The sequence below is a fragment of the Phaenicophaeus curvirostris genome, chromosome 1 (genome assembly GCF_032191515.1).
Source record: "Phaenicophaeus curvirostris isolate KB17595 chromosome 1, BPBGC_Pcur_1.0, whole genome shotgun sequence".
Taxonomy (NCBI): Eukaryota; Metazoa; Chordata; class Aves; order Cuculiformes; family Cuculidae; genus Phaenicophaeus; species Phaenicophaeus curvirostris.
The window spans coordinates 144,008,597-144,036,596 of NC_091392.1; the positions used below are offsets into that span (position 1 = coordinate 144,008,597).

Here is a 28,000-nt window from a genome sequence, read left to right on the forward strand (position 1 = left end):
ACTTGGAGGAAGCCCCTGACATCATCTGCGGGTGTAAGTTTTTTTCAATGTTTCTAAGCTACTATTAATGGAAGAATGTAATGTGACCTTTTTTTAAAAATACTGTTTAAGGTGTGAAACACTAAATATTGTATTGATGCAGTGTGCATAACTTCAGAAAGGGTGAACTAAGTGATCGGTGTGTGGGAACAGAACTTGCATGAATACAGACCACATGCTTCAAAATACTGTAGTGGGAGAGAGCAAACATAATAGAAATGTCCCAAAGGTGAACTAGGACAAGGAGCAGAGGAGAAGAGAGGGTTCTTGGTAGTGAAGCTCCACCATGTTAGTGCCTTTTCCAGCACTAGCTAAGGCTGGAAATTTATTTTTCCATGTTTACAGTAGAGGAAAAAAAATGCACTCACCTTTTAGAAGGCTCATAACACAATTTTAAGACTTTCTTTTAAGAAATCATCCAGAGCGAAAAGAACAGACCTGAATGAGGCATGCACCTCTTTATTCTTGTGCCAGATAAAATTGTCAGTCTTCTTTGGATTGTGTGGTTTTGATCAGTGCCATCAGAACAAGCAGAAAGGTGTTGCTCCAGAGCCCAGGCTAGGTAATTCAATGGAACAAACCGGTGCAAGTCTCAACGGGGGCAGGACGAGAGGTAATGACCTCAAGCTCCGCCAGGGGATGTTCAGGCTGGACATTAGGAAAAAATTCTTCACAGAAAGGGCCATTGGGCATTGGAACAGGCTGCCCAGGGAGGTGGTTGAGTCACCTTCCCTGGAGGTGTTTAAGGCATGGGTGGACGAGGTGCTGAGGGGCATGGTTTAGTGTTTGATAGGAATGGTTGGACTCGATGATCCTGTGGGTCTTTTCCAACCTGGTGATTCTATGATTCTATGAAGTGCAAGGGCAGCTATCAGGGGGCATCACCAAATCAAGCTATACTTTTTTCAACACTCTTGTTATTGTTCAGCTGTAGGGTGTATGGAACTCAAAAGCTTGTATTGATCTTTGGTGCATCCCTTTGTCAGTATGCTTTAAGAAGAGCACTGTATTTGTTGTATGGATCTCCCCTCAGGGGCTCTGCCTCCCGCCTGCTGTTGGACTTGGCTGAAAGAAAACCTCTGGTGGAAAAGGCTGAGTGAAGGGCAGCCTTGTAAGCAGCATATTTTGCTGCACAGCTGAGGCTGTGGCACAGTTGCCTCCAACTTACATGCCTGCAGCAGTGCCGGAGCTGGTTTTCTCTCTCCGCAACACCGGCAATGTGCAGCAGGCAAAGTTATAGTGGTGAGAACTTACATTTTTACTGGTACCACCTGCTTTTGTTACAGCAAGGTTATGTTTCCTACTGGGAAGTATAGTTAACAGTTTTAGTGCTGCCACCATCACCTCACTGCTTGAATACGTCAGTATTCAAGGAGAAACAAGGTCCTCTTCTAGCTCAGTTACTGTTTGCTTCCCCTCAAATGTTACAAAGAATAGGAAAAAAATCTCTTTGCACAGGCATTCCCAGCACTCCAACAGCAGGAGGACAGTTGCGTAAAGTAATGGCAGGTAATGATGCATAAAATGAGTGTATAAAAGTTGCTGGGATTTTTTTTATTATTTCCATTGCTGAGACTACCTTAACAGGACATTTCATAAGTTTTCTGTAACGGACCTCACCCAACACTGCCGGGAGCACATAACACTTAGGTGGCATGTTATACTAGAACTACAAGTAGAAATACACTCTGGAGAGCCTTGGGTTGCGTTTTCCCAACCAGCCAGCCAGCTAGGGGAGGAAAGGGAACACAGAAAGCATAAAAAGAAAAAACAGTTGTGGCTTTGGCAGGGTGGGATTTCAGCTAGTTTTGCCTCTAGTCAATGGTTAGTCGATGTTAATCACCCAGATGGCAACTCCTTCCAAGACAAATAATCAATAGAATATTGCTGAGTTTCAGCAGAAATTAGCCCCAAAGGTCCCGTTCACTGCAACAACCAGAACTGCATGACAGCATAGGGTCAAAGAAGCCGGGGTTGCCAACACAAAGCTGATGGCTTGAACACACAGCAGGTTTTCAGTAGGTAATGAACCTGATAATAATAGTGCCTAAAAATCCAATAGCAGTCATGAACAATATTACCATTGCCTATAATTGCCAATAATCCCCTGAAGATGCTGCCTTGTCAGTGTGGTACTTACACTGAGTTGGTCCTGACCATCACGTGTGTGTGAAAATCCTATAAAAATCTAGGCTGTCTGGGTTCTCCAGAGACTGTGTTGGCAAAGTCCAACTTGAAAAGGGGTCAACCTGTCTCAGGTTGGTTGTGCTGGTTTAGACCAGTGCTGACAAGCTTGAAACCAGACTGGGGAGGGTCCTAATGTCTTTTGGTCAGCTCTGTGCCAGAAGAACATCTTGCTTAAGCATCTGCAAGACTTTGTGTGAGTAAATGGCTAAAAGGTGCATCTGCCTTAGAGGAAATGTTTCGGGGGGTGAGGTGGGGGCAGTGGTGTCAGGTGGTACAGAAGGACTGAATAAAGAGGCCATTTCTAGAAAATAAGAAGCTACCGATGACAGCTTCAAGAGTAACAGCTTGGTGCTTCTCTGATCTAGAGAAGTATATTAAAATAAAATGCGCATTCTTTATGTCTGCTTGAAAGTCACAGACTGCATGCAAAGATTATTCAATCTCTTTAGTCCCTGTAATGTACAAATCTACTTTGCAGGATCATGCCAGAAAGCTGCCAGAGTTTGAAAGAAGTATGAGTTTTCCTACTTGAACCGCAAGCAGTTGAAGATGGAGAGGGAAGAGCATAGGATGGATTTATATCTGCTTTTTAAAAAAAAATATTACGCACTGGAGATTTATATTTGCAAAGAGGAGCAGAGGTTTTCATCTCTGCACTTGTTTGATCATCTTTAAGTTTTAACTTGTCATATCTCATTTCAAAGCATCTCTGTGGCCTATTGTGACACACGAATTTGTCAAGCGTGAGGGTTTAGTGTTCCTCCTTCAAAACCTTCCTGAAAGCTGCTCTTCTGGATAGCAGCTGCTCAGTACCTCCCCCCTAGATGCCCCAGTCATCATGCCAGGAGTATTTCTGACAGCAGCCACCCATTCTATAATGCTAAATAGCCACAGAAATATGATGATCACTGAACCACTAGGTTGGAAAAGACCCACAGGATCATCGAGTCCAACCATTACTATCAACCACTAAACCATGCCCCTCAGCACCTCAAAAACCTCAATCTACAGACAAAAGAAATTTCAATCCCAAAGGAGGGGTTGCTGCTCTCAAGTACCAGCCTATGCTCCAAGATCAACACTGGCCCTGTTTTGAGATCTTCCCCTCTAAACTTTTCAGCACTTCTGTTCCTATTGCTCCAGGATATCCATGTGCCCATTACTGATCAGACCCTTCATGAACCACTGGCTTTAATCATGAATGGGATTGCTTTGGTACATGTAGGCAGATCAGTATCTTCCAAACCTGTAACGGCAGTAGCTGCCTTCACCTGACTCTGTACAAAATCCAGATACAGTCAAGGAAGACAAAAAAAAAAAAAAGGAAAACTTTTTTCCTTAAAGTAAAATTCACTAGTTTTTAAGAACACTTGTTTATCTTAATTCAGCCTTTTTATCTGACCCACCTCTGTCAGTCATCGAAATGAATCCTCTGTTTACCGCTGAGGAATCTTTCTCCTTCACTTGGCAATTCACATCCCAGGGTTTATTTATCCAGGAATGAATGACTGAAACATAATTAAAAGGGTTTTTTTTATTAAAAATCAATATGTTTATACATTTGTACATTCCACATACTGCTGTGTATGTTCACCAACATAATTGTTAATGCCTTCTGACTTAACAGTACAGATCTCCATCTGAACAAATTTACTCCAGGGGAACTTTGGTTTTGTAATCAATCAAACACTACAGAACACCATTAACTTCATTTCTTCTTTCTTCTTTAACAATAGCAGCCTATTTAAGTATCAGCGTTCAAAAGGCATAAGCCTCAAAGTGTTTTACAGCAAGAGAAAAATTAATTAGTAAATATAGGCAATATGAGGAGAGCTCAACAATGAAAATGTATCCTGCCTATTGTAAACAGCAGGATATTAATCAAACGCTTAGAGCTATGGTGAATAGAGACTGCAGCAAATTGGGAAGAGTAATAAAATAAAAAGTTATTTCTTGATACAAGTGTATAAAATAAAATATTTTGTATGACATTCAGGATAGGAGTCCTGCAAAGAACAGACACCGTTATAAAGATTCAGCAGAGTTAGGATAATACTTGTGTTTAAACATGTAATAAAGGTCTTAGAAAACATATGCATACAACATGCCTCCCACCACCTTTCCACAGCTGATATTGTTAGAGATTCATGTGGTTGATGCAATAAAGTGACATTTCTTGAACAAAGACAGATGTGCTCAGGACTCCACCTGGAACTCTTCAGGCTTACACTCATGTCAATTAAGTGCTAGAAGAGTGACAATAATCAGGGAAGAAAGGTTGGAAATATTTTGGAGACTGGGAGTAGGAGGACCAAATAGAGAAGTTCCTATTGCAATCTGGACTCCTGTGCACACCTGAGCCACCGCAGCATGGGCTGTCTGAAGAAGTCAGCTCACAGGTACCTGTGGCACACTCTATGTAACAAAACCCAATGCTTATTTTCTCCAGACTTTGAGATCAGTATTCTTGTAATGTTATCAATGTAATAAGTTATGCCTTTAAATCATAGAATTTCAGTTAGATCTTAATTTCTTTCTCATAAATATACGGCTATTACTCTTAGTTTTAGAGGAGTGCCAGATTCTGGGCAATTTTTTTTCCTCATTAGCATTTCTCCTCTCATTTTGACTTAGAGAGTGGAAAAGCTGCATGTGATGACACGTACAATTCATAGGTAAATTTTACGTGAGAAAGCATGGAGATATGAAAAAGCAGAAAAAGGTTTAAGTGCTTTATGTATCAGCAGTTGTAATGGAGGGTGGCTAAAAAAAGTCAGAGCTGCAATATTTCTGTAATTGGAAGCTACATGTTAAGTAAACATGCCTCAATATCTGCAAAAGCATCTGTGCGAGAACCTAATCTCATTTTTTGTCCTGAATCACAGACACACAGTCATACTTTTAAAAAATAAAACAAAAAAATGGCCTTACTGCTTCTGTTTCCACACATACGAAGTTGGTGGAGACTCATTAAAAAAAAAAAAAAAGTGAAAGAAATTAATTACAATTTAGCAAATTTAAGAAGAAATATCCTGACAGAACCTCTTCTCTCCAAGGGCAGGTCTAAGACACCACATCACCCAAGGCAAGAGAAAAAGATTACATCAAGCTTATTCTCCCAGAACCCATTTAATTTCCAAACAAGAAGGATGGTCAAAGAAATACTTCTCTTTCCTGCTTCTTCTCCTTCACGTATCCTACCAGCAACTAATAACCAGATTACTATTCAATCCCTCCTCGCTGCTGCAGCCACACCAGAGGAACTTACCACAGTAGCAAAGATGTCCCAGGACTTCAGGTCCATGAAACAAGAAGCAAACTGACAGTGCCAAAATAAAAGAATAAATTCAGGTACTTCAATACAAAGTTCTTACCCAAGAGGTGCTGTAGTTGTCCTACCACAGGGAATTTGAATGCAGGCAACTTCCATAAATTTCCTGGCAATACAACACAGAATACCAGGCACCACTCTGACACAGGCTGTCATCTCCTCTGGTTGAGTACTACCCAACTGCTCAAGTGCTGTGCACGCACTTGAGGAGCATCCTCCACCTGCCACCTCTCCACAAGCTCTTGGTCTACCCTCAGCCTCAATTTTTATTTTGCTTTTTCTTTTGGTAACTGTAGGCTTTCTGTGTTAAATCATCCAAATGAGTTTTGGTATAAAATTAATCAAAAAAACCCAGGTAACAAAGTATGAATCAAATGTCAACATTTTTCTAGTCCACATTTCTGAAGGGCTAAAAGAATTAGAACCCCCAATTTAAATATTAATCACTATTTTGGTCATTACGATTGCAAATATGGTACCTTGCATTACTCCAATTTCTATATGTACAATTACTGTTACTGCTGCATTTTAGCCAAAGTACAGATCTTAAAAAATATTGAATATTGGTAAAGAATCGTTTTAATTTTTACAGCCATGCTTTTTCATGCAATATAAATGAAGAAATTTCTCACCGTTTGGAATAATATGATCTCTATTCCATTGCAACACTAGCTGACAAGGCTGTTCTTCACTACCTAGCAGCTAGAATTGATCTTAATCATGGACAGTGATTTTTGTTTAGGACCTCCTGATTAGATAGGAACAAAGAGCACACTGAAGATGATGCAGCAAAGGGTATTTCTTACAACTTGCATGCTACTACCCACAAAAGGCTTATCAGATCTTTGTAAAAATCACTTCCTTTCTATCAACAAGTGTTTTGAGGAAAGGGAACAATAAATTTGTCTACGTCATCCTTGCCAGTTGTTTGTGAACTATGAACATAACATATAGAACAAGCTGCTCATGCCAAACTTAAGTCAAATGCTCACATTTGTCTATTTTTTGAAGTTGTCTTTCACTAAACACGGCTTGCATGGCTTAGCAGAAAGTGCTACAAAATTCCTTACTTGGATTTTATTTATTGTTTTAAACCCAAGATAACAGCTATGGGTTTTTTTTTAAATTTCAAACTCAGGAAAGAGAAAGAACCAAAGTTCTTTTGCTTCGAAGACAAAGAAATAGATGATTTTTTTTTCCTCCTCTGGATATGGTCTGGTTGCCCCTTCCTGGAGGAAGCACTACACCTACAAGCCCGTTTCATAAGTCAGTCTTTCCCTATCAGGAGACCTCTGTCAAGACCACATGTAGGAGATACCATGCAGACATCCCATTTTGCTGAAAGTTTCCTCTCTGACTTGGAACACTGAAAGAGTGAGCAGCTGTACTAACTCAATTGCATGTTGGCCAGTAAGCTTGGCATTTATTAGAGCTTTACAGAATTAAAAGAAAATGCTTTAACTATGAAATACTTCATTTTTATTTAAAGTCAGCGTTTTTGAACCTTGTGTGGAAAGCTGCTTCTTTTAAACAGATTACTTTAAAATGGTTAAATAGCGGTGTGAATACTTATCAGGGCAGTTAAGCAAAGGGTTATTCTTTTTTATTTGAAAACCTTAGCTTACAGAATGTTTTGTCAACAATAACAAATCCAGTACACCTCTGTAGCACACCTTTGTAGATTTCTTCCTAATTACACCTTCTTTCCATGATTTTGATTGCACAAAGTCATCCATAAGTACTAAACCCCATTCTTGTGCAGTCACAATCTGTTATGTTATAGCAAACATTTAGCACATAACCTGTACACTTACATATCAGCTAAATCTTTATCCTCCAAAGAAGCTCTAGAATCATATAGGATCAATTTATTCAACTGTATGTACAATATATTTGCATATTAATAAATAAATCAATATTAAAGTTAAGGTCTCTTCCCCTATATAAAAGTGAATACAGTCTGACCAGACAATCTGACTTTGTGTGTTTTTTTTTTTTTAACTTCCAAGCACAGCTGTGACTGATGCTACCAGCTTCCGCTCAGTTTATTAGAATGACAGTAGGAGTAGAAACATAATGGTCCAGAGCTTACATTTAAATTCTGTACAGCAGAGGAGACGGGGGGAGAAAAGTACTAAAAAGTGCATCAAAAGCCCACAATTTGTAGAGCAAAACCCAAGTTCATAATGTGATCATGGGGAAGAGAATGTAGCTCAAATGAGGACATTCTGCAGCAAACATTGTAACCAACACATTTTTGTCTTGATAGTGAGCTGCATGATGCATGTCTGGTCACATAATGTTCCAAAAATTCCAACTCCCAATAGAAGCCATCTCCACCTCTACAAATTTATCAACACCATATTCAGTGCAAAGTGACATTTTTTAAAATAACCGTTTGCCTTGTGTCCATAATGTTTCATCCTTGCTCTGAAGAAAAGGCTCATTTTCTTTAACTATTTATTACTATACACAGAAGATCCTATTCTTGCACCTCTCCGTTTCTGGTAGTGAATTCTTTTCTATCCACATTCATTAGAAATCAAAAAGATAAGTGGTGATATTTCATATTTACTGGAAGTCTTCCCATTAACCCTAAGAACAGCTGTTTATCTTGATCTATACTTAAAGTAGCTGCACTTTGTTCTTTTTTCCAGCCCACATTCAATGGGGTATTAGTCATGCGAATCTGTGGGACCAGAATGTATTTCAAGTCTGATTGCTGGAGCTGGAAGAATGATGAGCCACGTTTGAATTCAAGTGTCTGTTTGCAGCACAGTGTTTGTGGACCATACCCCCATTTGGGTATCTTACAAATATAGGCTCGCAGAAAGGATTTTGGCACACCTGACAGATCTTTTTGTCCGAAAGAAGAATCGGGGTTCCTCTTTGTTTAACCTAAAGAGAGGGGAAAACAAACAAACATGAATCTAGCAAAAAAACGAAGGGAAGTGAGGCACATAGTTTCAAATGTACCAAATGGATAAACCTGGACAATGACAGAGGTAGTAGGAAAAAACAGCCTGAACTATTTAGCTTGAATTCAGTTTCCACATTTCATTTAATGCAACTGAAAACCCAAGGTGGCTTCTTAAACGAGGTCACAGGACAACTCCACAACAAACAGAATGTTGACGCACTTTCATTCCAGACAGATTCTGCTGGTTATACCATTGCCAGAACTAAACAGATGTAAGACTCTGTTAGAAGCTTTAAGCAGCACAGCTCTAGCTAGAAACAGAAGAAAGCTTCACAAGTGAATTTACTGCTAACAAAAGCTACTAACAAGCTTCAATTAATACTAAATGCTGGGTAAACATTTTTGCAAATTCTGACAGGTCTCAATCCTAGTGGCAAAATGTTAACTCACATTTGTTAAAGTTTCTGCAGGAAAAAATCTGTAAATCCTAGATTCACTTTCATTCAGCCCAGTTCACCAAAGTAATTCCTATTGGCTGCCACCTTCCCTTTCGTTTTACAGAGAAAGCATAACATTTTGAATCTAGTAGTCACGGCAAAACCCCTAATAAATGCAGCAAGTAAAAGTACCAAGGACAGGCAGACAACTTTGTCCTAAGTCTTCAAACATCTTCTGATTATCATGTATCAAAGGGCTTAGCTGTAAAGCTTCAAAGTGCCTCTATTTAAATAAAACCAAACAAAACAACCCTACATACCTTCTCGTATTTGTAGATTAAGTTTTCAGCTTGTGCTAATCCAAGTGTGACCTGAGTCATTCTTTTTGTATGAATGCTCTGCCTCACTGCTCCGGACAGAAATGGGGAAAGAAGCTGCACTGACCAGCTGTCAGGCACCAGCTGCAAAACCAAAGCCGCATCAAATTCAGCAGCATGATTATTCAAGAGATCCACAGCAGCCATGACCAGTGCACAATCCGAAGTGCCTGGATTTAGATACACTGTCAGCAGCATATGGAAAAGCCTCTGTCTGTACTGCACATCTTTGTTCTCAGAGTTCCATATACAGTATTCTTCAGCAGCATGGAAGTCCTTTAACTCATGCACAAGGATATGCAAAGCCTTCTCATGTTCTTCTAGTTTTCCATATAAAATTGCACTTTCCATATGGAGCTCTGTGCCCTGGATTTTGTCTGTTAAACGAGAAACAAAACAATATTCGCCCAGTGGAGAACACTACTCCTTCTCCCAGACTGGATGCAAACAAGCCCACAGAATTCAATCCCTGTTATTTTTGCAGCAGTGCTGGCATCTCTAAACAAAAGAGCACCACAAATTACAGGTGAAAGAAATCATGAAGTAAACAGCAATAAAACCAGTGTCACTGTCATCTTTTAAATTCCAGCATGTCAGTCTTACACATTTCTGCCCACATTGCTGCCATGTATAATAAACTGTGAGATGCAGCTGCCATATTTTTTACCTCTGCCTCTCCCAATATTATATAAAAATCACAGAACAGTTTTAATCCATAAAAGACAATACATGTCAAGTAGTGCTTCCCTTTAAGAAAACAGTACAAACCTTTAACCCAGTCTGACACTTTAACTTTAAAGTGTCAGGGACAGGCAAGGAGAACAGCAGAGAGGAATGGCAAGTTCATTTGGCATTTCAAGATAAAGTATAAAACCCCACAATTTAAATGTAAAGGTGATAAAGAACAGGCAAACACTTCTGTAAAAGGTATGGAAAAACAGTGGGTTTTTTTCCCAGAAAATGTTTTGTTTGTTATGGAGGAACATACTAGCAGGCATTGATCTCATCTTTGTATAAGATAAGAAATGTCATGCAAGAAATCCTGTGGTTTGGAATACAGGTATTTCAAGAGAATTCATCTTGTAACCCTTAAAAATTGAGTTAAAAATCAAAAGATAAAAAGCGAGCTTCAATGACTACGTTGTATTTGTACACTGTCACATGACATTTTGCTGACTAGAGAGGCATGGGGGCATTAGATGGTAAATTTTTTTAGTCGCTACTCAGCTATTTTTGTTTTCACATCCACTGGGTTTTCCCACTGAACTTCAGAAAAATATATCACATCTTTCAGTACAATAACAAGGCACTTCCTTGTTATTAATTTGGAGGTACATTAAAAAATAGTCATCCAAAACATTGGCCAAGGAAAAAAATTAGCTCATGTTTTGCTTGCTTTATAGGATATTGCACCTTTTACTCAAAAAGATGCTCACATTTTTGTTCAGCATGAACTCCAGCTTTTGGGATGAGAGGGAGTTACAGACAACAAACAAGTCCTTGGTAACCAGACTCCTCAAAGCTTCACTTCAGTTCACTGCGGAACAGTTTAACAAATAAACCTGTAACTTCCATTTGCCAAAGATGGTCACAAATTACATGCTCAACATGAAAAATAAACTGGCTATAAATTAATTATTTGAAGATATGGCATGATGATACCATAGCTATTTATGGCATTCTGTCTTTGGTGCAGCGGCAAACATACCATTCTAACTTGAGCTGGGGTGGTTCAGCCTGGAGAAGAGAAGGCTCTGGGGAGGCTTCATAGCAGCCTTCCAGTACCTGAAGGGGGCCTACAAGAAAGCTGCAGTGGGACTTTTCACAAGGGCATGTAGTGAAAGGACGAGGGGGAATGGCTTTAAATTGGAAGGGGGAAGATTTAGATTAGACATAAGTAAGAAATTCTTCACAATGTGAGTGGCAAGACATTGGAACAGGAAAGTTGTGGATGCCTCCTCCCTGGAAGCGTTAGAGGCCAGGCTGGAAGGAGCCATGAGCAGCCTGGTTTAAACCTCTTATGATTCTACAGATCAAAGACAATACTAACAGATATGCTTTCTAAATTGACTTGTGTCTTAGAAATACAGATGGCAAGCCTATCAATCAAATACACCTAGAAGTCTCAGACCTTTTAACTCTATCCTCATGAGGATTTTATTTTGTTTCCTGCTGGAACTGACAGATAGCATTTATAATAGACAGCGTGCACCTTACCCAAAATAAAGTGAATTCTATAAAGATCAGATTTCTGAAGAAGACTACGTAGTTTAAACAGCAGTTCGGTGGCTTCTGTACAGTTATCTGTGGTTACAGATTTCAGCTGAAGTATTGCCTCCAAGTACAAGACAGCTAGATGCGTATGGTACTTTTCTTTCTGCAAAAGAAAGAACAATGTTAGCTCAGTTTACAAAGGCAATCCCTTCTCTCAACCAATAAGAGTGATGAATATTTACATAATTATATAGAAATGTGTTTTAACTAATTTTAATAAATCACGAAGTCTTCCATTCATGCAGACAGACAACTTATTCAGATCAGCTCCAGAAGATATACTCTATCCATAGTATGGGAGTCTTGATTTCATCAATACAGATGTTTTAAAAGCGCATATATGAAATGCTCTATTCCTAAACCCCTCTTCACCTTCAGTAAGCAAGCTCTATAAATAGCTTTTCTTGCACAAAACTTATTTCCTTTCAAATGTTCATCTACTGAGAGTCAATGCAGTAAAGCAGATCTCTCCCTTTTGAGTACAAGTACGATGATCACTGTGTCTTCTTGTTTCCCTTGTAAATTAAGTAATTTTGATCTAAATCATTCTTCTCTATATGCAGGCTTGTTCTTTGACCTTTTCTAATTCTGCAATAAAATTTGAGAAAGCCATCACAGGTAAACAAGCACTCTGTAGGCACAGTGCTTTTCATGTTATCCACTACCCAATATTCATCAAAATAAGTTGATTATTTGACTGTTTGAAACATTCTCACTGAAGTATTCATAATAATCTAGTACTTACTAAAGAGCAAATCAATTTATAACCAAGCCTTTACTAGCAGGCAGAGTAGATTTAATTATATTTTTTTTTGTTAAAAAAAATAATCCATGAGGCACTGTTTAAGTCAGAGTTTGCTTGAAAATATTCATGACATCAGAAACCAGTACGTTCATCCATCAAGATGTCACGTGCCATGTGCAACAGCAACAGAGGGAAACTGCTGATCTAGCATGTGTATTTGAAGAATGTAAATTAGTGAAATGGTCATCAGATTCACTAAGTCATTTCAATGTTCATTTCTTTGCTTTACTTGCAGGTTAAAGTAACTTCTCCTGTGCTTAAATTATTTCATATCCAAGTACCATAACGACTGGCTGCTTCGTATCGGGCCTCAAAACCCAAGGGTAGAATACATTCCTACATATGACTTGTGAACACATCTTTTGGCATTCAACTTCTAAAGGCATTTGGAATTCTACAGTGAGAGGCGCATGGTTTGATTCTATCATACCTCTCCAGAAGAACAGAATAAGACATATCTACTTGTAAAAAACTTAACTAGCAATTTTAGTATACTGCTGCCCATAGTGCAATAGGATTAGCAGTCACTTGATCATTTTTCTGTGATCTGATCAGACAGAGGTTTGATCCTCATTGGTAACATGTAAATGTACGCAACAATCTGATGTAAAAAAACCCCACAACCAAACACCAAACCTATGAGGGCAGGTAAACAACTATCTCACCATCACAAGAGTTGAAAAGTCAAAAGCAATGCACATATCCACTCCTCTCCATCTACTTGAATCTTAGAATCACTCCTTTCCTACTACTAGTACATCTGAAAACCTTCAAATTATGCTTATTTCTTCTAGGCTTCACCTGTTTTCAGTATTGCTCATCATACCCTGCATTCTGAATCCTATGCCAATTTTTGGTATTCTTGTAGAACTTACCTCTATTTTTCTTTCCAATACTAGATGTTCTAGATATTTAACACGTGCTTTAGGATATTTATTAAGGCAATTGATAACATCATCTGGATTAATGTTGCTTTTCTCCTGTTCTTCCAAAGGCCTTTTAGTGAAAATCTGTACACCAACCTAGAAAGAATTAATAAAATGGTTCAGTTCCTAAATGCAATTATCTTTTTATTTTAAATTATTTAGTAGCACTATCAGATTAATCAGTACACTATTCAGGGAGTAAACACCACAAAACCCTGCTCAACAGCACCAAGATTAGACTACCGAGTGCTTACTATGCTATCACTCTTTTATCTCTACCTTAATTTTTAGTTTATCTGTTGTTCTGCCTATAAACCTTGTGTTGGGCACACCCTCCACCAGCCACAAAAAAGACTGAACAGATCTGTGTAAGAGCAGAACAAGAGACTTCAGCCCTCAGCAGCATGAAAGCTTAAGTTAGAGACCAGAATGTTTACAGCTCACTGCTCATCATCACATGTAAGAGACTTCTATAATGACCACAACAAAATTTTGGAAATCTGTCATTACACGTAATAACTGAGCTTTAAATCAACACAAGTGATAAGTGACAACAGCATTACCTGATACAGCATACAGCATCCCATTTAACAGCACACCACACTAATGGTTGTGACAAAAGTTTCTTTTTTCTTTGTATGATTAAGTAAAAACTACAAGAATTGTCTTGAATAAAGGGTACTTACTGTACGTCCTAGTGTACACAGATACTACCCATCCCTGGAATCTTTTTAAAGAGAAACAGCAGCAACAGTTTGCAATGCATTTTTTTTTATACTTTTTTTAAGATCTGAAAATTATTTTTCTTAATATGAAGAAAAAGAAGACATCCTGTATCTTCCATTGTACACCATGAGCTAAATTTTGTTATCAAAACAAAAAGAGGTAACTGGCACTAGCACTTGTTAACAGAGAGATTTAGAAGAATTGAGAAACCTGAAAGTTCTCTTCTGTTGATCACTATTTAATTGGCATTAAATATTCTGCAAAAATTGTCCAATTAGCTGTCAAGATGGAACAACATTAGTGAACACACAAACATGACTACAGGGAAATACTTTATGATGTTCTGTGAAAAGTACACCGACCACAAACCTCTTCGTTTTTTTGTAAAATCCACTCAGAGTATTTCCACACTAGATCTTGGTCTGAGCAGAATGTAAGGAAGTCTACTATATATTCATAGAGATCTGAACGTGTAGAATCTTGAATGTCTCCATCAACTATTTTCACCCATAACTGCAATAAAAACAGAGAAAAATTAAAGGGCTTCAAACACATGTCCTCCAACTCAAAACTTATGTGAGTTACTATAATACTGAGTATTAGCCATTAGTACTTGGGATCTCACTAGTTGCTAAATTCATGCCTTCTCTCCATCACACGTTTTTTTTGCACCGGCATATTCAACCAATTCAGACCATGTAACATGAGGATTCCCACATTCTTAAGTGCGATTGGCCAAATACTTCAGGAGGAGGTACCCTAATAAAGAAACCTTTTGATAAAAGTCTTTTTCTCCAATGCATGGTATACTTTTCATGTTTTCTGCATGTGCAAGATCAAAAGCAAATGATACAAACAATTTAGAAAAAAAAAAACATGTTTGCATGTTTAAATTTAATTTTGAATGACAAACTTTAAGCGCTGTGCAAGGTTAATTTCATATAAGTAGCAACGGGACTTAAAAGGTGCAACATCTACCAGACCAGTTCATTAATAAACTTTGTTCCCTGAAAGAAAAATATCTCGCACTTGACAAAGGTACATACTGGTTTTGTTGTCCTTACTGGTTTTCTGTCCAGGAAATTACTATTTACATAACCAAACAGAATGCATTTGACAGTGTTACTGTGATTAACATTTTCTAAAAGCGATACAGGTAAGGCAAACTAGTTAAGGTACTGGATATGGTCTGAGAGATACATGTTATTTTGTCTCAGTGAGGTCAGAACAAATCTTGCAGTGTGTTTACTTCCATCACCGCATAAGGAAATAAACTCCCAGTTGCTGTCAGCATCTGACATGAGATTATAATAGTGCTTTGCTGCGTGTACAAAGAGTAATCAGCACAGGATATGTTCCTGAAGTCCCTCAAACACCTTTAAATTAGTATCAATTACTTTAGTGCTTCTGGGCATCTTCTAAAAGTATAAATATATATTCTGGTATGCACAGTTTTGCTTAAGAAATAACACAAAAGCAGTTAAATAGCTGTGATCTTCAGCAAGCTCTTCAGGTTTTTCATGTTTATTTATAGAAGGAAGCCAGTGTAAATTCCTCATACATATATATACTGCTTCTCAAACAGATTTTAATTTCAGAGGTAAACTGGTATTTTGGAATTGTTTATAGGTGACTAAAAGCTTTATTCTAACCTGAAGTGCAGCAGCATCCTGACCATTGTAGTGATACAGGAGACCAAGGGCAAAATACCTGAAGAAAAAGAGAAAATATTAAAATTGTTGGATCTTTCCTACCAATTTCATTAAGATTTCATTAGCACATAATATAATACAAAATTCCTTAAAGTGAGAGTTTTAGGTGACATGCACACGCACATCCCCACACTTCAGCAAATGCTTTTTTCAGAAGCAAAGCAGAGAAGTTCTGCCCTAGCATTGTGTCCATGTCTCTCCTGCTTCTAAGGCCGATGTTAGTTACTAGCTCCAATTTGAACAGTTACAAAGTATGTATCAAATTAGAGATTATGCCAATGCTTTTATTTGAATTTTACGTACAGACTTAACGCATAGCTCCAAATGATAAATATTCCTCCAATAGTTAATCATGAGTCATTAAATCAATTTTTTATGGGGCTTTTATTTCAAACTCTTACTATCAGAAACACGTTTTCTTTTCTGCAGCATGAAATCAATCCAAGCAAGGAAGATCTACGTGCAGTGCCATTACAGAAGATTTTTTGTGTAATGTAATAAAAATAAGCTAAAGTTCTGTAATAGCTGTTCTCATGGAACAATATTCTACCATTCACATTTACAAAAGTTTGCCATATAAACCATACTTAGCAAAAGGATTTAAAATGCCTGAAATAAATGAAACTGTCCTAAATCTAACCACATTTATAGACTCGTCCGCACCACTGTAGTTGCTACTACTGCACCACACAGTTTAACGATTAAAAAAATTAAATCCAAGACAGATGTACTACCTACAACTGGAATTTGTATTTCACATATTTACTATTTCGTGTTTCCTACATAATGACTACCAGCCAACTCTCCACCTGCTGGAATTTCCAATTTGAAGTCATTTGCAGTCATCTTAAGCAATCTCCTTTTGGTGAATCAGTGGGACACAGAAAGTATGCAATTCAAAAGTAAGATTTCTTTCCCTGAATAAGCAGCTACAATTTTAAAGCCATCACCTAGTTTATAGCTTCTACCCAAGGTAGTACTTGCTTTAAGGCATATTCTCATTCTACCTGTCTCACTACTGTGTCCATTCAACTCTCACTTTATCACAAGGGTAAACAAAACTCCCTGCCCAGATCTGTACCCATCCCTTATTTTTGCGTTGGACATAAACGTTCAGGGAGAACTGTGTTTACCAGAATGAGACAGAACGCATCTCCTTTATCTCAGACTAAGTTAATAGCTTTTCACCAGCACTTTTAAATGCTGACAAATCAGGCCAAGGCGTCTTTTGGATATGAACAAAAGACGTCTGAGTATTTGAACTAGCTACTGTAGAAGCCAAAAGCATTTAAGACAAATATTTTCCCACTGGTCTCAAAGGTGCAATGTTCAAAAAAGCACACTCACTTTTTGTGTTTTTCCAGCCAGGCAGCACTATCTGTAAGAAGGCAAAAGTTCTCTGAAACTAGTAGATCCAGCAGGCTTTCATGATTCGCCTCTGCATATAGCTTGAGTAAAGCTGTGTCAATATCTTCCTTGTAACCATTTGCAACCTCAGTGCTGCGAACTTCATTTAAGTAACTCATGAGGAAACGTTTGCATTTTGTCATCTTCTCCTGGTCCCCTTGGGTCAGCTGGTTTAGGTCGGCGTACTCATGTAGAGGGGGGTGAGACCGTATAAACGAAGAGGAAGTAGGCAACAGGAAGGGGTAGAGAGAGATCAGCTCCCGGACATCAAGCTGGCCGCTTCTGCAATTACAGTGTCAAACTAGATGAAGCAAAAAGAAAGAAAAAGTATACATAGGCACAAAAAAATAACATACTGGGAATGCGTGCACACATATGCTTAGAGTCAGGACACTAACATGTTGTCAGTTTCTGAAAATCATTGCCTTCTATACTGCAGAAAATATATTTAGAACAAATTTGGAAGGCTTTTTTTTTTTGCTATTTCTATCCAGATCTGTAATTCTTTCTCCTCTTCTAGACATTGAGAGCTCCAAGAATTTGGAGACTGGCCAGTCTTTTGCTTTTGGCATCACACAGCTGTTCTGTGGTATCTACAAAAATCAGCTGAAAAGTCCTAGTGCAGTTCCTAGGACTATCCTAGTCTCCATCCGTACATTACAGGAGCAAATTGTCCAATGGAAGCAATAAAAATGGAGAGTGAGCCTGTTCAGGCAAGCCACAAAGACTGTGCAAGGGCAATTCTGCATAAAACACTTCCTGTAGAAAACTAAAGCTTTTGAAACACTTGTTTAAACTATGAAAACATTTTCTCTAAGCCTGAAACGCACCAGATTCCTCCTTTACTTCCTAGGGAGGTTCTGAAAACGAACCATGGATACTGATTATGCATCTGTCTAACCAATTAGTAGTAGTTTGTTGCAGAGGCACAAGTCTCAAGTGTACATAAATGTTAGATACTACAGGGTGGCTTTTTTACTTTGCATGTGAAGTGCATCTATACTTTATCCAGGAACAAGTTGTAACATAGCTCTGCTACATAAAACATTTTTCAGTCCAGATTGAAGAAATGCCTCAAGTATTTGGAGAGTGCATGTTGTGATGAAGAATAAAAATGAGATGTTTTTTCACACATGGCAAAAATCTCCCTCATTTTTACAGCTATGATGACACCTCCTAGTTGGCCTCAGCTTAGAAGAACAGCAAGTAATGAGGATTTATATTTTATTTCACTGTCAAATTTATTATTCAGAATTCATCTTTAAAGATGAGCATTCTTGAAATACAGGAGATACTGTTGCTGAAAAAAAACCTAAGTGAACTGACAGTTTTCTAGAAGAAACCCTGGTTAGTCACTATTTTGTTGCAAATAAGAACTATTTTGTAAAAGTTTTATCAGGTGGATCAGCAACCTGAAAAATACTTCACAACCTTGATTGGAAAGAATTCAAAAGAGAAACAAGTTATAATGATGGAAGTACATGAAACAGCAGATTTCCGCAGGAAAGATCTTCACAAGCAGACTCTCCCTTCCCTACTGTTACAAAATAGCTAAAAGCAGTGAGGGGTATGCCCCAAGTTGTTCACTTCTTGCTAGAGACACAGTTCCAAAACCAGCAAATGTAAACTAGTAGGAAGCATTGCCAAAGCAACACCTGTTTAGAACTTCTAAAAAATTTACGAGAGTAAATTTGGCTACAAAATCTGTATTAGACGAATGACACTGGGTGACAGCAGCAACAGTAAATTTAAAAGCAGTAAGTATCCCATTCCAGTACCTAGCGAATACAAAGTATAGGAACAGGGAACACAAACAATAGAGCACCACAACAGAGAAAAACCTCACAGGAAGGTTTTTCATGTTCAGAAAAGGTTTGAATAGCAAGTTTTTGATTCATACGCAGAACTTCTACTGCCTAAAAACTCTCTCTAGAGTAGAAAGGCTTGCCAGCCTCTAAGAGTGTTCATGTCTACTTTGCAGATTTCTGCAACTGAAACTTCCTTTGAATTCCTCTTTTCAGACTTGATATTTGATTTTGAGATTCTTAGATCTACATTACGATCCAACTCACAAGTAGATGAGGATTTTCTTTAAGAGGCAGAATAACTTGGAAGTAGCAAGTCCTGTCAATGGAATGGTCTGATGGTTCAAAGAGCATTTGGGCTTTCAGTATGAAGTAATTTAACTGCAGCTTGGGCTAGTCCAACTATCCATGAAAATTTAAGACTTGAGAACCACCAGAGAAAATATTACATGAGATATATTGCACTAGATAATTAACCCTATTTAAAGAACAAAGAGATTCCTCCCTCAACTGCGGTATTCACTGATCTGTTTCAGAACAAAGGCTCACCCATAACTTACATAACATCAACAGTCTAATCAAATTTAGTGCAGAAGCACTAATAGAATAAGTCTCGATAAATCCACAGAAATTCAAGTAAAAACATTGGTTCCCTTGCTGGCTTAGCTGCCAAGTATTTGGAGACAGACTAGGCTCACATGAAGACTACAACCAGATAGATAGATGAAGTTAGGAGTGCTACATTTAACATACCACTTTCATAAGCTTTAAAAACATTTTCCAACTTCCACAGTAGCTTCTGCATCCTCTCATCTTACCATCCAACTCTTCCTGGATGAGGAAGCAGTCAGATACTGTATCTCTAAACTTCATGGATTCTGGCCTTAATGACCATCTATTTCCAAAAGAAGAATCAAACCCAACTTCCAAGTCAGGCTGGCCCAAATCCTGGGCTGGAAATCAACAGTGGTTCTCTCAGCCTGCCTGACTCAAGCTCAGGTTATAGAGTTGTGCTTTTCCTACAGCAACAGTAATCATCAACCAAGCAGCCTCCTTAAAAGCACAGTATCTTCCAAAACAAACTTCTTCAGAAAAATGTCAAATGCTAAACAATGACCCCCACCTGCATGAATGGTTAACATTCATCTCATGGCTTATGACTCCTAGGATCCATGGATGAATTTGGGCTTTGCCTCTTTCGACCACATCTAGAGGAAACAGTTTAGGAGCACAGATATCAAAGAAGCCTACATGATTTTGCTGTTTTGCCTAGATCCCACTAGCTAAAGTAGAAGCTTATATTCTTGAGTCACATAAGACTCAAATCTCAGACTGAATCCTACTTCTTATGTCTCCAGGTATAAATACCAGCAATTTTTTATCCTTTGCAGTGTAGGAGAGACTTCAGCTTTAAGTGTCTCGATAGCCTTCCCCAGATGAGGCAACACTGAAAAGATTTAACATTTTGATCTGTTAAAAAGAACAATGAAGTCTAAAAAGTTCCATTACCTGGCATGCTAGATTGTAAGCAACACCCAGCCAGTGAAGGGGCACAATCCAACATGCTGGAAAGAAATGATTTCACTGTAACAGCTACCAATATCTCAGCAAGACATCTAGAGTTCAGCAAACAGCCTGCTAAACGTTGCTGCTTGGTCTACATGCAAGCCTCCAATGAAATGAACAGCAAAAATAAGTCACAATCACAACTGTATCACACAATCACAATTCAGAATTTGTCAGACCTCCACAGTGACATCTCACTCAGTTTAAGGTTAACAGATCTAAGTGAAGAAAGTTCTCTTCCCTTTGTTGAGTTTCCATAAAGCTACCACTTCCTTCCTTTCTGTCATTCCTTTTCAGTATTCAGAAGTATCAGCATAACCAAAAGGAACCTCGCAGGCAATTAGTTCTCTTAAAATCTTCAGTATTAAATAACTATGAAGTTAGGCTTAAGATAACTGTGCCTTGACAGGGTTATCCAAGAAGGATTATTGATGCAAGAGAGATCTTCAGTCCAATATAATCATTTCCCCTCCTAGCCTCTAGCAGATATTTTCTGAGGAGCAGGGACAATCCTATTTCATATTTGGCCAAAATGTGGCCCACAATACATCAGGTTCTTGGAGGTGTTGCTGCTACTCTATCTCACTGCTAAATCTGTCTTTTATCAGGTAGGTATCAAGTTTCCTTTTGGCATTTTAAGACTGAAGTTACTTCTAACACTAGCTTGACACTTGTAGTCTTAATGAATGGAGACGGGAGGAAGCGGTTGCATAGGCTGCCATCGGTTTTCCTCTGAGTATCATTAAGTCTAAAATGAACAAGACTGAGTGCATTATGGGGGCATAACCAAATAGGACTCAAACTGGTAGAATTCACAAGTGCTGAAAATCACAGAACCTGGATTCCATAAGGAGTTTTTCAGAGCCACCAAAATACTTAAAATAGCTTATATATGGCTGGTCAGAAGAAAAGCACAAAAAAGTCTCTTTTCTCCTCCCCTCAGCAGACTTGAACAATTCATGAACAGTTGACCTGCTCTGGAGTTGCAACTTTTAGAGGAAGGGAACACCCTGGGAGGCTGACTCAGCTCCAAAACTCATGCCCGTACAATACATTTTCTTCTGAAGTATGTTTCTTTCTATAGAGGAACTCCCACAATCCTGTTCATTACAGCTTACCTGTCAGATGGACTGCTAGAAGGACAGAAGCTGCATAACTGATTCTGGCTCCCTCCACAAGGTGCTGGAGCTCCCCACAGAAGACATTTCTCCCTTATCACTGTTCTCCAAAGATCCCCAGACCACTATCAGCACTGGTGGGGTAGGGAAGGGGTGTAAATTAGACCCCACAGACAATCACTGCCAGGCAAGGTATAATAAAGTGATAGGAAAAAAAAGTTGAGGTTGAAGTGTCTGCCATAGTCAAGGCAGCTGCAGAGCTACACAGTTCTGGCCACCTAAACACACCTAGGTGATGAGGACACTTGATGAAGTACAACTTCAGCAAACAGCACCAAAGCTGGCTGCACTTCAGGAAGCTTCAGCACCAAAGCTGGCTGTACTCAAAAATACCTGAAAAAGTCTATTGGAAAGCCACACAGAAGGGTTTCATAGGAATTTTGTGAAGGGTTCCTAACTATGTACAGCTTGTACTTCTACTTCAGATACACAACACAGGAGGGATTCAGTCTAGTGTGTTTGGAAGGTCATAGGGAGGAGAAAGATTGCAAGTTGCTCACTAATACCAAAACCAAGGTGATACAGAAAGTGGTCGTGGCTGAAACATTTCATCTCTTAATGCTGCCCAGGCCTTTCCTGTCATTCCCTAATCTTTACTCAGTGTATGCTACCCACTCAAGTCCAGTGTCTCCTGTTATCCGGTGAGTAGAGGGCAAAATGGTGAAGGCCCCTATCAGTAGTAACATTTCCCAAACGTTTATTTTCCTTGATGCATTTCCATAACCCTCAGGACAAATATTTTTCCTATACTGCAGACATCTACATCATACAGCAAATTGCCTAACCTTAAACCTACTCCATATGTTTTAACCTGATTTAAGGCGAATTTCAGTAGATAACAAGGAGAGTTATTTTATGCAGTCAGTACAGAAGACACTAACTCTGGATAGCGCCCCATCACATAATGAGGCAGAGCTAGCAGAAATGTAATTATCCAGGTAAAATAAAGATAATGAGCAGATTTTTTTGAATGGAAATGAAGGTCTGAGGTCAACCAGTAAACAAGTGACTGCTGAAACAGCTAAATTGGGAAGGTTAGTAAAGACTTAAAGAACTAATAATCTGTACTCTAGGGAAGGTAGAGCAGAAAAGTGTTAAATCGGGAATCAGCATCTTTAAAAAAAACTTAGTGCAATTGTGTCAATAATATTTAAATTGTAACTAATATTTATATTGCAACCTTTTGTTAAAAGCTTTTATTTTCTTAGAAAAAAAACCAAAAACAACCAAGAAACCAGACAATGTTCATGCTGTAAATCACAGCACAAGCTCAATAATAAAGCCTTGACCTTCATGGGCACAAAGTAAAAAACCCTCCGCATATACAACACGCAGATCAGTGTGAAGAATTATAGACTTAATTCTACTGTGCGCTAGCAGACCAAAAATCAGTTGCATTGAAATGACTTTAACTGAAGAGTTAATGTTACTCTGTTTTTACCCCAACAAAATCATGTTAAAGTGAACTCAAATCTTCATCAAAAACAATTCAAGCAACTCAGTGTTTAAAAACAAGAAAATTAACTCATTCAAACAAGACAAACTAAAAAATTTCTTGTCACACAATTACCTGAAGAGTTCTTTTGCTTCAAGGAACTGAAGCTGTGCAAATTGTATAAACCCTGCTTGCTGCAGGATTCGTTTGTACATTACCTGTGAAAGAGAAGGGGGAGGAAAGGTTTATTATATTTGTAAGGAGGTATTTACATAGTGCTGGTCACTACTGCAATTACTACCTGCCAAAACCACTGAGCACATGATCTTCAACCAGACCCGTCAAGTTGCATGCAAAATAAAGCCTTGATCCTTGGATGTACCCGAATATACTGAATTTGCTACCCAGACTCAGTTTCTTCCACAAATCTGTTAACATAACACTGTTCATGAGTACTCACTAAAAGCAAATTCAACAAATAGTAAGTTTAAGTTTTCTCATTCAAATGATGACTTATCTGACATCAATCTGACTTGCCTCAATTTTTGGCTCACGGTACTTGCAAACATAAAGGCCAATGGCCACCTTTGAAGTTCCCAGTAGTTCATCAGGTACAAAAAAAGATTTGAACTCAAGGGTCCCTCCCACACACAGCCAACTTTCTCCCTGTCTCACCTCACTTCTGCAGCCAATTCTAATATTCTCATTTCCAGCTGATGACCACATTTCTAAATTTCTGCTGTTTTTTTTTTTAATAAGGCTACCCCCAGAGCAGTTCAATTTATTCAGTATGCATTACATTATGCAATGTACATAAAAACATGGTTAAAAAGTAAAGCACAAGTAAACTATATTGAAAAGCTGTGTGTTACAAAGTTTAACTGTTAAGATCATGCCTAGACAGACAACAGTTTACAAAAGATACACTAGAAGAACACAAAATGACTTTAAATACTAGGCATTTAATGTGAATGGTCATTAGTTACCACTATATTAAATGAAACCCTTGTGTCCAGAGTGTTTCCAATAGCAAAAGAGAATTATTCAAGCAAAGAACTTAAACTGTGCTCTGCAAAACATCCACTATTTGTGACAAAACTGGTATTTTGCAAATGCATCTGAGCTACAACCATATGCCCTTAGTTTTTCCCTTCAACTCTCTCAGGAATATTCAGCTTTCTAATGTTTAACAGCGTACATGAACAACACTGCTAATAACAGACTCCTACTTTCAATGAAAATACCCAGAGAAACCCCAATACATTTAGCAATGTATTTCCAAGCAGGAATTGCTAAGAGTTTGAGGCCTCGAGTAGAACAGACTGATAATCTAATCAGTGATTTTTCACCTTGATTAAAGATTGTGGGTTTACCAAGAGAAAAGCTCTCCTTAAGTCCCTTGAGTCTGTGCATGCATGTGGATTATCTTGAGGGGATACTTAAACTTGACCATTATCAAGCCATTAAAATCTATAGATTGGTAAGGTTGTGGGGCTTTTCTTGCATCCCCAGTGTGAGAAGGGAAAACAGAGGAAAATGTTATCTGGCACAACTTTTCAGGCAGAAGTAACAATAAGAAAATAAAAGAACAATACTTCATGACACCTTTATATTACTTAGTGTTATAATGCTTTACATCCAAGTGTACTAATTAAAAAATACAGTTAACTAAAGCTAAAGAGGAATTTAATTACAATAATAAAGGAAAACTACATTTGCTGATGAATTCACTGAATATCCAAAATATTTTGGGTTTCTGACTGTGTTTTTACATCAATAAATACTAATCTGTGAACTGATGAACACCCATCTGGTCACATTCTTAAGGATATTGGTAAAGGATTTAAATCTGCAACAATCTGCATCTTGTGGCATCAGAAAAATTTGACCTCAGACTTTCCATGGAAGGTTGAAGCATGAGCATTTCTCACCCTGCTAGATAAACTAGCATCAGTAGTAGAATGGTTTGGTTTTTTAAGTCTGTTTTCAATCTTTGCAATGGACTGACCCCTACTAGTTACATATTTAGTGTTTTAGGATTTGGAATTAAGTTTGAATTGATCTAAGACACTGAAAACACTACTTTAATTGTACAACTTAGTCTGTACAACAATCTTTTTAACTAGAAGTTGAAAAGAACTCATTGATAGTATAAGTATAGGTCCAAAGAATCAGTCTTAAATTTGAGCTGATTAAGTGGTATACACTTTCATTTAAGTGCTGACATATCTCCACTTGACCCTTAAAGCCACATAACAAACAAAGCTGCAGAAAGTCCACAGACAGATGCTTTCCCACCTTTTTAAAGATGCAGTAATGGGATAGGGAGTATTCAGGTTGATTTTTAGCCTACAAGATAAAAACTAAACATTAAGATGTCCTGTGGTAAAGATTATATAAGTAACAGACCAGAGTCTGTGGAAAATTCAATATTCTCTCCTTCTCACAGGGTTTTAAAAACAAGGCTAGACCTATAGGCCAACCATATATAGTCAACTTTTTTTTTATAATAAAAAAAAAAAAATCTGGAGTTCTTCCTAACCTATTCGCCAGAATATCACAATAAACTTCTTTTAGAAAAGTACTAAGTTACTTCCCAGTCAAAATTCAAAATGTCGGTTATTAATGTCGGTTATCATTTTCTGAAGGGTCATCATAGGATTTGAAGTACTTTATGCAAATTCTGTATTGTTGACTGAATTCACATTAAAAAAGTAACTACGAAAATAACACTTGTATTAATTTGTATTTGAAAAAGTGCTAGAAAACGAAGATGACTGCTGAAGCTGCAACAGCTACAGTGAAGTCTTGATTTTCACCATGGCTAGAAAAAAACCTTTCTAAAATGGTGAGAATTATCTACCAGATAGCTAAAAAGATTTTTTTTCAAAGAAGTCATTTGGCCTTCAGTCAGGTTTGGGTGCAGTTAAAGTTTTTTGGAACTAGGAAACGTGAAGGAAAATAAAAGAGATACCTATGCAAGATGTGTGTCAATCTAACCAAGGTCTTCACTACCATCAACCATAATTTCTGCAAACTTCATTTGTCCTGAAAAATTAATAAGCAGTATTCAGTCATTTCATGGTAGCATGGTAGAAAAGCCTTTGTATTCTTCTGCTAAAAACTATACCCAAAGTCATATCCTTGCAACACTGTCACTTAGTGATTTTTAGCTATCAGTGATTCTTGATGCTCAAAGACAAAGGAATTTTCATCTAATACAGCAGAGGCAAATTTACAGTCTGCGGAACGGTTGGACTCGATGATCCAGTGGGTCTCTTCCAACCTGGTTATTCTGTGATTCTGTGATTCTGTGACCATGGGTTAAATAACATGATAGAGGTACTAATGCACAACCTGCTTCTTTCCGATACCTAACTATTTGCTGTACAAATAATTCTGCATATAGTACCTTAACTGTTTCAATCCCACTGTCATTCTGAATTACCAGCATATTATTCATGCTGTTGTAATACTGCTGGTATAATGACAGCACACACCTCTGTAAGCATGCAATGACAACGCAGTATTGAACTGTAGAAAACCAAACCCTGTTACCAAGAACTATCCTGCAATGCCAAAACTGAGTTCAAGTCTCATGTAAGATGGCAACAGCCACTGCAAACTACAAAAATTAAAGCCACATGTGGAAAAGGGGGCACTACACTACAAGTATTATACAATTACTATCACTCTTCTGCATGGATAAATTATAGTGACTGGATGAAGTGCCTTAATGCCAAACCCGTGCTCATATGAACTGGCAGAATAAGGCTTGGAAAGCATCAGCTACTCAGGAACAAGCAAAGCTTGCATCATAGAATCATACAATCATAGAATGGCTTGGGTTGGAAGGGAACTTGAAGACCATAGAGTTGGAATCCCCCTGCCATGGGCAGGAACACCTTCCATTAGACCTGGTTTTCTCAAAGCCTCATCCAACCTGGCCTTGAACACCTCCAGGGATGGGGTGTCCACAACTTCTCTGGGCAATCTGTACCAGTGCCTCATGACCCTCACAGTAACAAATTTCTTCCTAACCCTCTTTCAGCTTAAAACCATTACCTTTTGTTCTATTCCTATGCTTCATGATAAAAAATGCCCCCTCAGTTTTGCTTTAGGCCCCCCTTAAGTACTGGAAGGCTGCTACAAGGTCTACAGCCTTTTGATTGTCTTTGTGGCCTCCACTGGTCTAGCTTTAACAGATCCATGTCCTTCTGGCACTGAGGACTCCAGAGCTGAATACAGTATTCCAGTTGTGGTCTCACCAGAGGTAAGTAGAAGGCAGAATCGTCTCCCTCGACCTGCCAGTCATGCTTCTTTCGATGCAGCCCAGGATACAGATGGAATTCTGGGCTGAGAGCACACCTTGCCAATATCTGAAGCTATCTAATAGAAGATACCTATTACATATCTATGCAATAGCTATTATCTGAAAATATCTCTTAATCAGGAGTTAGAACGGAGTGACTATGTCATCAGTTAGAGTGTGCCAAAGAAGTGTTGCAAAAGACATAAGTAAGGCATGTAATTTGTTTGAACTCCATTAGATTCACACTATGAAAGACACTACAGCAAGAAAGTCTGATGTCCTCATAATGAAACTGTAATGACAGCATTAAGTATCAGAGGCACATTACAAAGCAAGCTCAACATGTTACAATTTCAGCTACAGGTAAGCTCTGAAAAACTGGACCAATGTCTCAATTATGCCCAGCTGAGTCATTTTAATATGAGTCAGTGGGAGACTCCATCAATTTAAGCTGGTTAATATCAGTTTGCAAATCCATCCCAGAACTAGAACAGGCTATTTTATACTTGCAAGTAATAAGTTTTCTGTTTTTCAGGTGCGGCATTGACTCAAAGTAACTGAAG

At 38.2% G+C, this 28,000-nt stretch overlaps 1 protein-coding gene across 2 annotated transcripts in view; it reads right to left on the reverse strand.

Moving 5' to 3' along the window:
* Window positions 1-3,745: 3,745 nt before the first annotated feature.
* The window catches only part of TGFBRAP1 (transforming growth factor beta receptor associated protein 1), a 38,022-nt gene continuing 13,767 nt past the window's right edge, over window positions 3,746-28,000 (reverse strand). For both annotated transcript variants that reach the window (XM_069877151.1, XM_069877159.1), the window contains exons 5-12: window positions 23,261-23,343; window positions 17,082-17,423; window positions 15,675-15,732; window positions 14,392-14,535; window positions 13,246-13,392; window positions 11,509-11,668; window positions 9,235-9,668; window positions 3,746-8,455 (exon numbers count right to left, since the gene is read on the reverse strand). In XM_069877151.1, the coding sequence (XP_069733252.1) occupies window positions 8,267-8,455; window positions 9,235-9,668; window positions 11,509-11,668; window positions 13,246-13,392; window positions 14,392-14,535; window positions 15,675-15,732; window positions 17,082-17,423; window positions 23,261-23,343 (1,557 nt within the window). In that variant the 3' untranslated portion in view covers window positions 3,746-8,266. The remainder of the gene's footprint in view (window positions 8,456-9,234; window positions 9,669-11,508; window positions 11,669-13,245; window positions 13,393-14,391; window positions 14,536-15,674; window positions 15,733-17,081; window positions 17,424-23,260; window positions 23,344-28,000) is intronic.